The sequence below is a fragment of the Nanorana parkeri genome, unplaced genomic scaffold (genome assembly GCF_000935625.1).
Source record: "Nanorana parkeri isolate BGI_ZX_2015 unplaced genomic scaffold, ASM93562v1 scaffold157, whole genome shotgun sequence".
NCBI classification, from domain to species: Eukaryota; Metazoa; Chordata; class Amphibia; order Anura; family Dicroglossidae; genus Nanorana; species Nanorana parkeri.
Window position 1 is genome coordinate 1,300,365 of NW_017306425.1, and position 13,008 is coordinate 1,313,372.

At 38.5% G+C, this 13,008-nt stretch overlaps 1 protein-coding gene across 1 annotated transcript; it reads right to left on the reverse strand.

Annotated features, from left to right (window-relative positions):
- Nucleotides 1-3,953: 3,953 nt before the first annotated feature.
- On the reverse strand, nt 3,954-12,352 carry LOC108785352 (gastrokine-1-like). The gene is made up of 6 exons (XM_018554406.1): nt 12,341-12,352; nt 12,206-12,253; nt 8,852-8,989; nt 7,335-7,442; nt 5,679-5,808; nt 3,954-4,027 (listed from the first exon to the last, which is right to left on the reverse strand). Exons 1-6 carry the CDS (start codon nt 12,350-12,352, stop codon nt 3,954-3,956), a joined length of 510 nt encoding a protein of 169 aa, XP_018409908.1.
- Nucleotides 12,353-13,008: the final 656 nt, after the last annotated feature.

The following is a 13,008-nucleotide window of genomic DNA, read 5'->3' on the forward strand; positions in this document are numbered from 1 at the left end:
GTGCTGACATAGTACATGCTGACAGAAGAGAGAGTAGAGACTTGACTCTCTAGAGAGCAGATCAGTCTGCTGTTGCTCCTTCATTGTCCAATCACAGGCTGGGGCAGAGAGGTGACCAAGATGCATTTCTTGCATCGCAGTAGAGAAAAGTGAATTCACCAACTTGGCTGTGTCATCTGGCAGGATTGTTTAAATCTCAGGACTGGATGGACACGAATGCAAATCCTTTGGCAGGTAAAGCAGCTCCCTCATATGTATTTCAGCCATGTATTTATCTTTTTGCCTGGAGTTCATCTTTAACTGTTTTTAATACTTGAATAGAGACATTTTTTTGACCTGGATCTGGATATTGGGTGCCACACCCCTAATAATGGTATACACAAAGAGAGTTCTTTAAAGAGAAAGTGGGGTTTTTAAGGCACCGGATGAATGACAACTCCAAACAAGAAAAATATATAAAAAATATATTTTTATTTAATATAAATCTTAAAAAGAGAGGCTTAAAGCCAGCAATAGAAGTTATTTAAACTAAATAGATGGTCCCTACACAGCTCTTTCCACATAACACAGTACCTCTTCATTAACAAGTCAACATGATTCACCCTATGTTCTTATATACACATGATTTGGGACATAGAGCGCCGTCTCGTCTCTGCTCCTACCGCGGGAGAGACAATTTTGCCAGACGCCTCCACGCCACCAACCACCAAGAACGCCGCCTCGAGGCCGCATATTGGTGTCGGTGGCACACGTGGGCGCTATAACGGCATCAAGCGCGTCGGCGTGATTCATTTAAATAACTTCTATTGCTGGCGTTAAGCCTCTCTTTTTAAGATTTATATTAAATAAAAATATATTTTTTATATATTTTTCTTGTTTGGAGTTGTCATTCATCCGGTGCCTTAAAAACCCCACTTTCTCTTTAAAGAACTCTCTTTGTGTAAACTGTTTTTAATACACCTGTTGCTGTTTTTAAAACCTGTAACTTCCTGCAACAGCTCACCTGACCTGCTCCCTGTGCTGCCAAGCTAAAGAGAGTCTTGGGTATAATGGGGTTGGTAAGTTTCACTCATCACTGATTATACTATTATAATGCTGTGAAAATCCATATAGGAGGACCTTGAGGACCACAAGCAGTATCATCAAAAGTGTTTCTAGAGGAGATGCAGAAGTTAAAGTGTTGAAAAGGTGAACAGGTTTATTTTCTGTAGTATTACAATGACACTGGTGGCTGTGTGCTGTCTCCGAAAAAGAGAATGTGATGGACCAGGTTTTTGCCTGGTCTTCCTCACTATGACCTTGTCCTTGCCTACACATATTGTCCACAGGTCCATGAAGAATACGATCACTGGCAATGTGAAGAAAGATCGGGCTATGGATAGTGTGGTGTTCTGACTTTTATAATGAGGTGGAAAAAAATTCCACATATGAGGACGTTGAGAACTATAAGCAGTATCACTAAAATATGTTAGAGGGTTTGAAGAGATGAAAGTGTTGAAGGGGTGGACAGTTTTGTATAACAATGAAGGTGACTTGACCGTAAGGAGAGAGCGCCTTGATGGCTGGGATCATGCAGGGTTGTGACAGGGTTAACACTAATCCCTCCCTGTCCGCCATAAGGGGTACTTTATTGGAGGATTAGCATTAAGGAGAAGAGAGGGAAGCCTCCAAAGGAGGAGAAGGCAGGCTTTCTGGCCTCTTGGAATACGACCAGCAAGAAGTACAACAATCAACCAACCCTCTTTAAAAAACTTGTCACGGCTTTAATTGGCAGTATAACCTTGGCAGCTTGAGCTTTCATGACTCTAAGTCAGATGCAGTAAGACGTTTGTGTCCAGTTTCATCCTTGGTGAGGGGATGGACAGGTAACTTTGTTATAGTTAAATAAGTATATGTTGATCTATGATCCTCAGCAGTCATGACACTGGTGGCTGTGTGCTGCCTCCGAATAAGAAAGTGTGCTGGACCAGGTTTGTGTCCGGTCTGCCTAACTATGACCTTGTCCTTGCCTACAATTATTGCCCACAAGTCCATGAAGAATACAATCACTGACAATGTGGAGAGAAATAATGCTATGGAAAGTGTGGTGTTCTGGCTGCATTATAGTTGCATGTCCACCTCCTCATCAAGACTTATGCACTGATTTCCTCCCATCTCATCATTTCAGCCACAATCAGACACTTCACAGCAGTGTGCATGCCACATAAATGATATGCATATCATCCAAGCTAAGCTACTGAAGGTCCTTTATTTCCACCCTACACCTTATTATTACATTGGGTGCTGCCACCACCACCACCAAGGGCAACAGTTTGAATTTTAGGATCTAACATAATAATATGAGAGTCCAAAACATTAATCATAGTACAATATATGGTGACTTTTAGCAGTCTGGTTCTGTAGAGAACAGTGATGATGTCAATCACAACTTGCACAATAGTTATTTTTGTCTTTTTGTTAAAAGTTGTAAAGTTGTAAAGTCCCAGCATGTCCTCTCCTGTCATAATATCATCGTTGTAATAAGAATACGTACCAGAGTTGTTTTTGATAATTCAATTAAAGCTTGCCTGAGAAAATTATGTAGTGAGTGCTGCCTTCTGTCTGCCCATCACTTTCACCAATGTACTTGCGTCTCTTTTCCTGCTGCTTGATGTTATGTAATCTTCATTTCTCAAGACTACATGTCCCATCATGCATTGCTTCCAGCAAGCAATGATAATGTTACACTTACACTATCTATCTATCTATCTATCTATCTATCTATCTATCTATCTATCTATCTATCTATCTATCTATCTATCTATCTCAGTTTACAAGGGTAGTTCTTAGCTGGATTATGAATTTTTCAACTAATGAAAACAATGAAAGGTTTATTTATTATTGAAGGCAACTCAAAAAATGAATGAGTGTAAATGGGACCAGTTCACACCACTTAGTTCCATGTAGAACATGCATTACTTTTTTTCAGTGCAACTAGCCCCATTCACGCCCATTTCATTTTTGGTGCCCTTGTGTTAGCATCTGTTGAAAAACAGATAGCAACGGATTGGAGGGAAATCAAAGGATACAACTGCAAGTCAACAAATCCTCCATTAACTTACAAGTAACTGCTGATTTCAGTGTGAACGGACCCTAATATCAGGAGCTGCAGCTATGGCAGCATGGCAGAAGGTGAAAAGCGAAGCAGGCCTGGATGGAAGAGTACTTTTTTAAACAGATCGGAGCCTTCAAGAATTAGCATAATCTCTTTTCATGGTGTTGAACAAAATTTCGGGGCACCCTGGTTTAGACCAATGTATATATTGCTATGGTAATTACAAATCAGCCATATTTGTGTTCTGTTTAAATGGGAATCTTTATTTGAAAAAACATTTTTTTAACAGATAAAAAATTCTTGTGAGTATACCTAAAAAGTCCAATTTGGTTCCATATGGGGATGTTGGTACTCACTGATATGGGTTGCACTGTGGTATATTATATATAGAAATACTCAGAATTGATAGACAGAGACAGACAGTATACTCTGAGAAACTATTTTATTGTGTGTGTTAGAACAATATAAAAAGAAATTATATTGAGAGTACATGTGTGCATCCATACATATCTGATCAGTGGGCTTATAACTGTACGTCTTAAAAGCAGAGGCTGATACCAAGAACAGTGATGGAACTGGAGCTGCAGCACACTGCAAACCCTCTCGCCGAACCTGAAAGGGAACTACTGTTAGAACCTTATTCAACTTTGTTTTTTTTTTTAGTACTTTTTATTCATGAAAAGGTTATATACAAAGACACAAGTAGTCACTAACCACTGATAAATCTTTCTTTATTATTTATTATAATGTTATTGTTCTTAATGTTATGGGAACACTGGGAAAAATCCACATTTTGAATATTTGGGAGAATATTTCAATATGGGTCCAGTTAGTGGGAAAGGGTCCTTTCACTGGCATCTTAAAAACAGAAGCTGATTCCCAAAATTGTGATCATGCTGTTGGTGTGGCAGAGAGCAAATCCTTCTTCGGCTTCTAAAAAGAAATTTGAGGTATAAGAGAAAAAGATACCTATTTCCGCACAAATATACCACAATATTTAATGAGAAACTCTTTGCTCAACCGTATTCCAGATTTATTTTCATTCCATGCCTTCAAATATTGTACTAGTAATACTAACTAAAGCTGATCTATCTATCTATCTATCTATCTATCTATCTATCTATCTATCTATCTATCTATCGCTCTATCGAATATATGACTATAAATTAGTAATTATTGTTTCCTCAATTTATAAAAGCATTTATTATTTTGTCATTTTGGCGACTAGATCTGTTATTCACTGTATATAAATAATTTAGGATCTAATGGCCTTTATTATTACTAGTAGTACTGTGATTATTACCTTTCCTTTCTTAAGTAACAATATGACCTGCATCTTTGTAGAAGAATTGGCCAACACGTTACAGCAGATTGCAACATTCTGAACATCAGTTAAAGAGTATATGAGGCCCTGCTCTCAAAAGCATGGTGTTTGCCTCTGTTTTGAAATTACTGCAATTGCTCATTCTAAAGCCTAATTCCAGTTTGGACATTTACAAAGTGGATCCTCCAGCAGCTCCTGAAGACAAAACTAAATCTCCATAGTAGTTCCCTGCAAGCCCACCGGTTCAGCAATGCAGCGTCTTTTCTCTTCCAGGTTGAATGATGCCCAGCATCATTCAACTCTCCTTCTGTAAGCCCCGGGTGTCAAAGCTCTGCCCCCATGCTCACAGGAAAGGGTGCAGAGAGATTTGCCTGCTGCTGGAGCAGATGGAGGACAAAGTGACCCAAAATCACTGACAAAAAGTTAAGTTTGTTCATTTTTCTTTTAATGGTACAGGGCTTGCTTGCAGGAGGGGGGGGGGACCCTTACCCAAGCTTTAAAGTGACACTAAAATCAGGAGTAAAATCTTAAAAATGCATTCAAGTATCTTAACTATTTACAACAATGTATTTTATATGTGTATCACTCGGCTGTAGATCCTCAAATCATCTCTGAATTGGTGCTGACACTGTCCTTCCTTCTGGAGGGTGGCTACTTTTGCTCCCCATCGTCCCTGTGTGTGTTGTAAAGTAGTCACCGCTCCAAGCCCGCTCCCATGATGGACTACAATCTCAATGCAAATTCATAAACTAAACCTGAGATTGTAGTCCATCATGGGAGCTAGTTTGGAGTGGTGGCTACTTTACAACACACACAGGGACCATGGGAAACAAAAGTAGCCCCCCTCCAGAAGGAAGGATAGTGTCAGAACCAATTCAGAGATGATTTGAGGATCTACAGCTGAGTGATACACAAACGAGGTAGAGTATTCATAGTTAAGGTACTTTAATGCATGTTTAAGATTTAACTATTGAGTTTAGTGCCACTTTAAAAGGGAACCTGTATGGAGACATTTTCAGAGGATACCAATGCTGGCTTTCAAGTATACATATTTGGAATTCTGACTTGTCTCCTCCACTACTTGCTGTATATTTTTTCTGGGTCAGTGATTCAGAAAGAGCTAAAACCAGAGACAGGCAACTGCCATTTACAGATGGAGGTCAATGACCAATCATTTTCTCAAGACAGGTTTCATATAAAGAACAGCCCCCATCTTATAGTCTGGGAAGAGCAGACAGACAAACAAATACATTCACTTACGAGGCAGCTCAATGGCGGTGTAGGCTGGCATGCCTTTGCAGAGAGCTTCGATGTGACGTCCGTACTCTCCAATGTTAATAATGGGTTTCTGGTTGATTGTGTAAGTTGTCATGTCAACAGATTGTGGGACCTAAAAATGATATACTTACATATTTACTCACAAGATACATATGTCATTTCCATACAGATTTATCATAATAGCCCCATTTCAAACTAAAACTTTTTATTTATAATACTTAATATGAATGATCAATAGCTTAAAATCAAAGTAAAGCGAAACGCTGGGAGGCAGCTAAATATACGGTTGAATTACTTTTATAGCTACTTTGTTTTACCTGTCAGATCATTGGTTATTTTGTATTCTGTACTGCCATTACTATTCTGTACTGCTAGTCTTGTGATTTACACAGGTTTCCCACCCTGCAAAACCAGACAGGATATACACATTGTTGTAGATTAAGCAATGTATAGTTCAGCTTTATGGATTATTATGTCACCTCTTTGCCTCCAGTCACTAACACCTCTGTCCAGTAAGCAGGGAATTGACATCATTAGCTGTAAAGCTAACCCAGAAGTTAAATATATAATGCAGCGTGAGGCTGTTGCCTCAGGTGGCATCTCTTTGGGTCACATGGGGGGGGGGGCCTATGGGGGGGAGGCAGAAAGGCAGATGTCCCTCTGCATTAGAAAACAAGAGGCTGATTGGCTGGCATAGGTTTTTTGAATGTTTGCATACAAATGAAGTATAACTAGCTCTACCCTATATTATTAAATCCATAGTGAGTCATACAGTTAGAATGACGGAATTTTAGTTTGGGTTGGAAATTATTTTTAGCTGTATTTTTCAGTCTACTGGCATCCACAGAACAGATCTTTGCCAACACCCCGGGAGAGTCTGGATTACAGTAAGGCCCAAGAGTGTATAGACGTTTCCTTGAAGCTGGAAGGAGCTCTATAAATCACAGTTTGGAATCTGTAATTTGCCCACTTCACTCCACCACCACAAAATCCGAGGTCTGGAGAAAAATGCGAGCTCATGCCAATAACTGCATGAGAAAATGTATGCAGCATAGAGTGTGCAAACTTGAGAAGAAACATTAGCAATAATAACTTACAGATAGAAAATGTTATTTTTTGCAAGGGATTAAGTAAACTGGGTTACCATCTGTTATGATTGTTAGAAAATTCTGGGATTTGTAGTACATACAGTGCTGGAGCAGCACATGGTGGACCTAAAACTAGTGACTGAGGAAAGTAACCTTCTAACAAATTGCTCATAACCTTCATAGATCTTTATATAAACATACATAGAAGTAGCTACAATATCTTTAACTTTGCAGTAAAGTCTATTGTTTTTTTTATTGGCAGCCATATGAGACTAAATGAGGCTTATAAATGACGGCTGGCAGTAAGAGCCCTGCAAAACACTTTTATACATACATGTCTCTGTCTGTCAATTACATTTGCCCCTTTAAAGGTCTAATAACGTCTATTGCTTCAGGAGGACAATTTGATCAAAATTAGACTTTTTGCTCAGAATTCCAAGATAGAGCAGAGAACTCTAGTATGATGAAACAATACCTAACAATATGTCATTGGATGGAAGCCAACCCCTACTCAAGGCTGTTACTTTGCTGAGTAGAAGTGTTTTTTTACCTGGTTATTTTCGGAAATTGCTTTCAGCTGCTGCAGAGTGGGGAAGTTTGACTTCATCTTGTTGATGACACAGATTTTGTTCTTGTACAGTCTGGTTGCAGCAAATCCCTGTAGTGAAATAGAAGTCTTAGGTACCAGCAGAAATCTTGTGCCATGTTACATACTTATTGTAAGGTTTATATGAGATCTTCTTCCTGCTTTGTAGTGCTATATAATGGTTATGGTTGAGGTTTGCTACAAATAGCACAATAAAGAACATCACTTGGTTGATAGCAAGTGTTCCAGCAGCTGGAGGTGCTCATTACTATAAAGGGCAGGGCTGGATTAACATCGGAGCTACTGGAGTGCCAGTTCCAGGCCCACCACTAAAAATAGGCCCGGCCAGCCCGGATTGCCTCGGTATTAACACAATCAGGCAGAGGCACCTGCGGTTCTCTAACAAGGCATATTAGGCGGCGGCTAGTAGAGAGCGACTGACTAAATGGAGACATGAAGAATTCACCGGCACTCCAAAGTCCTGAACGTCAAATCCTATTTATTGACATTTATTAACCAGTGGGAATCTCTTTTTGGTCAGGAGTGAGATGGGACTTGGACACTGTTGACTAATTAGAGAGCCATCTCTGCTGCTTCCTGTCCGTCCGACCAACAGCACCAGACCCATGATGCTCTTAATCCGGGCCCTGATAAAGGTTGATTATCCAGCTTGTTGAATATTTTGCCATTTGTATCTCCTTGTCAGCTGGGCCCAATCTTACCCTCTGCTTTGGAGCACTTGTACATTTTAAAGAGCATTATGCTACTGTTAATTGAGAAGGGAAGTGGGTCCTGGTGCTTCAATGTCATGAGGATCCTTGATGATAGACAAATATCTCCCCTCCCTTCAATCTTTAAGAGATTTTAGTTGCCCTATAAACAGCATTTGACTGCTTCTGAATTGCTTTCCTTTCTCATATAAATCAATGTGAATGCAAACCCAAATTGAAGCAGCTTTAAAAAAAAAACCTCAAAACCAGATAGAAAACATAAGAAATAAGAAAGAAAACATATAAGAAAACATAAGTATCTCAAAAGTAAGTCAAAAGTAGATTAATACAACTCCATTGGGAGTCAAAGCAACACATACTGCTTTTGATTTTGGAGTCTGAAGCCTGTGTACATAAGCTCTTACCTTGCATCTCTTTAACTGAATGTCTATAGGACAGGGCTGACTGTGTGCATGTGAAAACAATGCAAATTCACTATTTGAAGGGGCAACAGGGCTGCAGTAAAACAACAGTTCTAAGAAGTTAGACCAGCCACTGATTTATTTTCTCTTTAGACTGCATGGGGATCAATAACATTTGACTAACAGCAAAGTAAGCAGTGGTGCTGTCACATTGTTTGGGGTCATTTATATTTCTATTTTGTTCACAGATTTATGTACTACCTAACATCTATTATCAATAGGGCTAAGCATTCAGAAGACGAGGAAGGTTTAATGTTCCCAGATGAATAATAGCAGGCAGAACACTTACATTGCCATAGTCACAGATGGAATCCCAGGAGTCCCAGCCATTAAATCTATTGATATTGGCAATCCTGTCCTGATTGTTAATGTTGACTTGCTGATTTACATTGCCACCATCATTACCAGAATTGTTGACATCGACATTCTGATAAGAACAATAAAGGACACATGAAGTACAGGTTATTAAAGCATGTATAATGTATCAATAAAGCATAATATATATATACATATATATATGTATATATATATATATATACACTGAGTGGCCAGTTTATTATGACCACCTGACGTTTGTAGGCAAATTAGCTATAATTAGCTATAATTTTGCGCTGAAGTTGCTAGAGGGCCAGACCATTATAAATAGGGAGCAGGTTGTTTACCACGACAGTAGAAGTGATTTTTGTTAAAGATATGGGTAAACAATGCAATTTAACAGCCTTTGAGCGTGGGATGATCGTTGGTGCGAGCCATGGAGCGTGTATCAGCAAAACAGCAGAATTTGTTAAATGTTCAAGAGGGGCTCATTGTTAAAGTGTTTAAAGACTGGACTGTCAGACGAAAATCTGGGTCTGAACGTGCGAATTGTGGCCGTCAGTGACTAGTCAATGTTAGGGCAGAACGGAGAGTGGCAAGACTGGTACAAGACAACAGAAGGGCAACAGTGCAGTGTCAGATTCCTCGCATCACCTTTCAACATCTCGTGGAGTCACGAGGCGGCCCAACGAAGTCATCTCGTGGAGTTATCTCATGGCCCAACGAAGTATTGATGGGGTGGTCATAATAATCTGGCCACCCAGTGTATATATATGTATGTATATATATATATATACAAATAAAGCAATTTACATCAGCAAATAGCACTCTCCTACGCTGTTAACCACATTTTCTGCTTTCATCAGCATATTACTGTTACATATAATTGCAATGTTACACCAATAGAGCCATTGCATGTGTCATCAGTCTGAAAATCACTGTAAATAGCAGTGGGAATATAAGCTGTTAACAATAAGGCTGCAGTAAGTAAGGGTCCTTCTATTTTATTGCATGCTGGGTCCAAAGCTTAGATATAATTTCCACTGCAACTGGAAATCGCTAATGAGAAACTCAGAAATGTATCTCGATAAGGGTATGTAAAGCCAAAACTTTAGAGAGAAAGGAATGGGTAAAACCCCTATCAGGCTTTCTTCACTTCTTGTCGTATAAGACTCAACAGGAGATCTGTTTAAATTAAACTGAATCCCCATCTTTTTCCTCAGTTCTCAAGTTTTGGATTTCCTCTAATTTTCTCTCTTTGTGACAATGATCACCAGGACAAACAAAGGACTGAATCTCCTAGTGGGGGACACAGACATCTATAAAACCCTACTATCTTGAAACTAAAAAAGATTTTGCCTCCAAATACACTTTAATAATTAAAGTAAACCTGCCATGACAGCAACACCTCCAATTTACTTTACAAATTGGTATTTTCCTGCTTGCAATGCTGTTCTGCCAACTTTCAGTAACCAGGAATAAGTATTCACACAATGAGAAAAGTGACCTCCTACCCAGCATCATCATTTACAGATTCAGTAAATAACCAGGGACCCTTTAAATCTTGGACATATACTAATAACGGTTTTTATGAAGCCCACTGAAATAATCAACTTTGTAAGTTAAATTTACTTCTTGCTTTGTTCCTTTATGCCTGAAAAGTCACTAGTATTCCAAATTTGAATGTGGAACATGCTGTTTTCTTTCTGGCTGTCACAAAGAACCCAAAGGAACAGCTATGAAATAATCCTCTGGCAGCACTCAGTAGATATTCTCACTGATAACCATCTCCACATTAACGGTACCCTTTAATTCACTGCAAACCGCCAAATGCAGTCCACACACTTTGGTAGAAAATATGGTATACTGCTACTGATTTTCAACTCTTCCTTCTTTTCTGAGTCTTACAGGGTTATTCACAAAATGGTTTGGAGAAGGCAGGAGAAGTGAACAATCTAGGACAACAAAGCTGAACTGGAAAGTGAGCTGAATTGGAGAATGTTCCCAAATCATCTATTTTGTCCTAGATTGTTCACTTCTCCTGCCTTCTCCAAACTCTTCACCCTTTTGTGAATAGCCCTGTTAGTCTTGTGAAAGGTTTGTGTTGATCGAGATTTTAACCAAAGAGGAAGAGAGTTTATACACAAGGGTATTTTTACATTGTGGTTTGTCACTAGTTTGAATAGGAGCTATTTATATTTCCCCATAACGACACCCAAAACTTGGGCAACAGAACCTGTACAGGTCTATGTGTATAAGAGAAATAATGAATACTAGCACTGAAATCACCAACTTTGTTGTATTAAATTTGTCAAAAAGGTGAAAATGGACTTTACAGTAATAGAATAGAACAGTAATAGAACACAGCAATGATTAAAGTAATATCTTTTGGTTAACAATATATCGTAAATGCAGTATTTGTGTTGCGTCCCAAAATTCAAATACACTCTGCATTTTGATGGGCCAGTTTATATTGATAAGTCACATTTCCTTCAAAATCTGGGTCCTTACTGGGTTACTATGCAAATATTAGCTACTTCCATAACAATGTCATCCGCACACACGACTTTTAAAGCATAACAACTTTTCTTTTTACTTCAAGAAAGTTAAAAACGTTAAAACAGCTCCTGCAATCCACAATTATGTTTTTAGCTGATAACAAGGCCTTTCCCAAGCTGTGGTTTTTATACTTGTTTCAAATAAAAGAGCTGCTTTTTTAATTTAAAAGACATTTTCTGGAAGTGAACATTGTTGACCTCAGTGACAACAGAGGTAGGTATCCCAAAATGGGGCAATTTTCCAAAGGTATGCGCCTCTCCTCATAAAAAAAGATGCAAGAGTTAGGAGATGCGCAATCTGTAAAAAATGCTTATTATAACACACACCAGTTGTAAACTCTCTGTCTTTAGAGAATGGTTAGTATTATGCAGGTTTTTTGTTCTTCAAGGGGCTTCATGAGTTTTAAGATTTTATTGAAAATTGGCATCACATCAAATGATAAGTCCCTTTTCCTGCTAAAGTTAGAACTACAATTTTAATGCCCTTGCTTCAAAATTTAATTTTTCAAAGAGGTATAAAAACATTGGCGGTGCAATGATCATATCAGCAAAGGGCAGATCATTCCTACCATTTTTGGCCATGCCATCTTCTGCATGTCTGTGACCATACTTGATTGCTACATTCAAGAAGAGTTTTGGTTGTATCTACCTTGTTTGGTTACCAATAACATTCTACTAATTCTTTAACCTTCACATACACAGTTTCCTTAAAAGCAACCACATAGTTATTCAAACCAAATACAGATTACAAAAAAAATCTATTTACTTACATCATTGGCTAGTGACAGAGTCAGGAGGACTCCCAAGACGGCAGCAGCCTATGAGTGGAGACAAAGAAAAGGGTTACTGTACACCGTACCTTCATCAAGTTTTCAGTCTGTGATAAAAGAACAAACTATTCTCACCAGGAATTTCATTGTACAGCCTTGTTTGGATCAGAAAAATTGATAGAGCAAAGTATAGCCCATTTTATATTTATATACAAAATCTGTATTTGCTAAAGGAACAACCCAAAGTGCGTTGTTTGCAATTGAGTAAAGAAATGAGTACACACTTACTATCTGAGTTGACAGTTGATATGCTGATCTAAGAACTGAGATAAAATGAGGGTTGAGTCCATTTTGTGTATTGTACTCATTAAAAGAAAGTTATACAAAGGTCTCCTGAAACCAACTGGTACAGGAATTATGATGTGCACAAAATTGTTCAGTTTGGCATATCCTCAGCGTGTTGTGCAGAAAATAATTGCAGCTAAAGCTACTTGCATGGCTATAAAGCAGACCTCAGCCTTATTATTGACTGAGAAACCTTTGCCTTGGGTCTCATATGCAGACATAACAATTGTCTTTTTATAAATTGAAAAATTCAGTATAACAAAAGAATGAGCTGAACATCTGTGCAGTATGTGTCCTATATTGTGCTGTCAACTTAAAGGCATAGTCCACCTTAAAAAAAAAAAAAAATGAACACATATCCATCAAAGAAAATATGTGCATCTGTAACTTTTTTTGCATTGGAGCCAGCGAAGTAATGCAACAGCAAACAGTGAATTGTGAGTGCCACACTCTGGCTC

Bases quoted from the DNA above. Each gene is read 5' to 3' on its own strand.
- LOC108785352 (XM_018554406.1), bottom strand. The intron at 8,990-12,205 runs GTAAGTAAATAG...TGTTCTTATCAG, and splicing joins CTCTGTCACTAGCCAATGAT to AATGTCGATGTCAACAATTC. The intron at 4,028-5,678 runs GTAAGTGAATGT...ATTTCTTTTTAG, and splicing joins CACCGCCATTGAGCTGCCTC to AAGCCGAAGAAGGATTTGCT.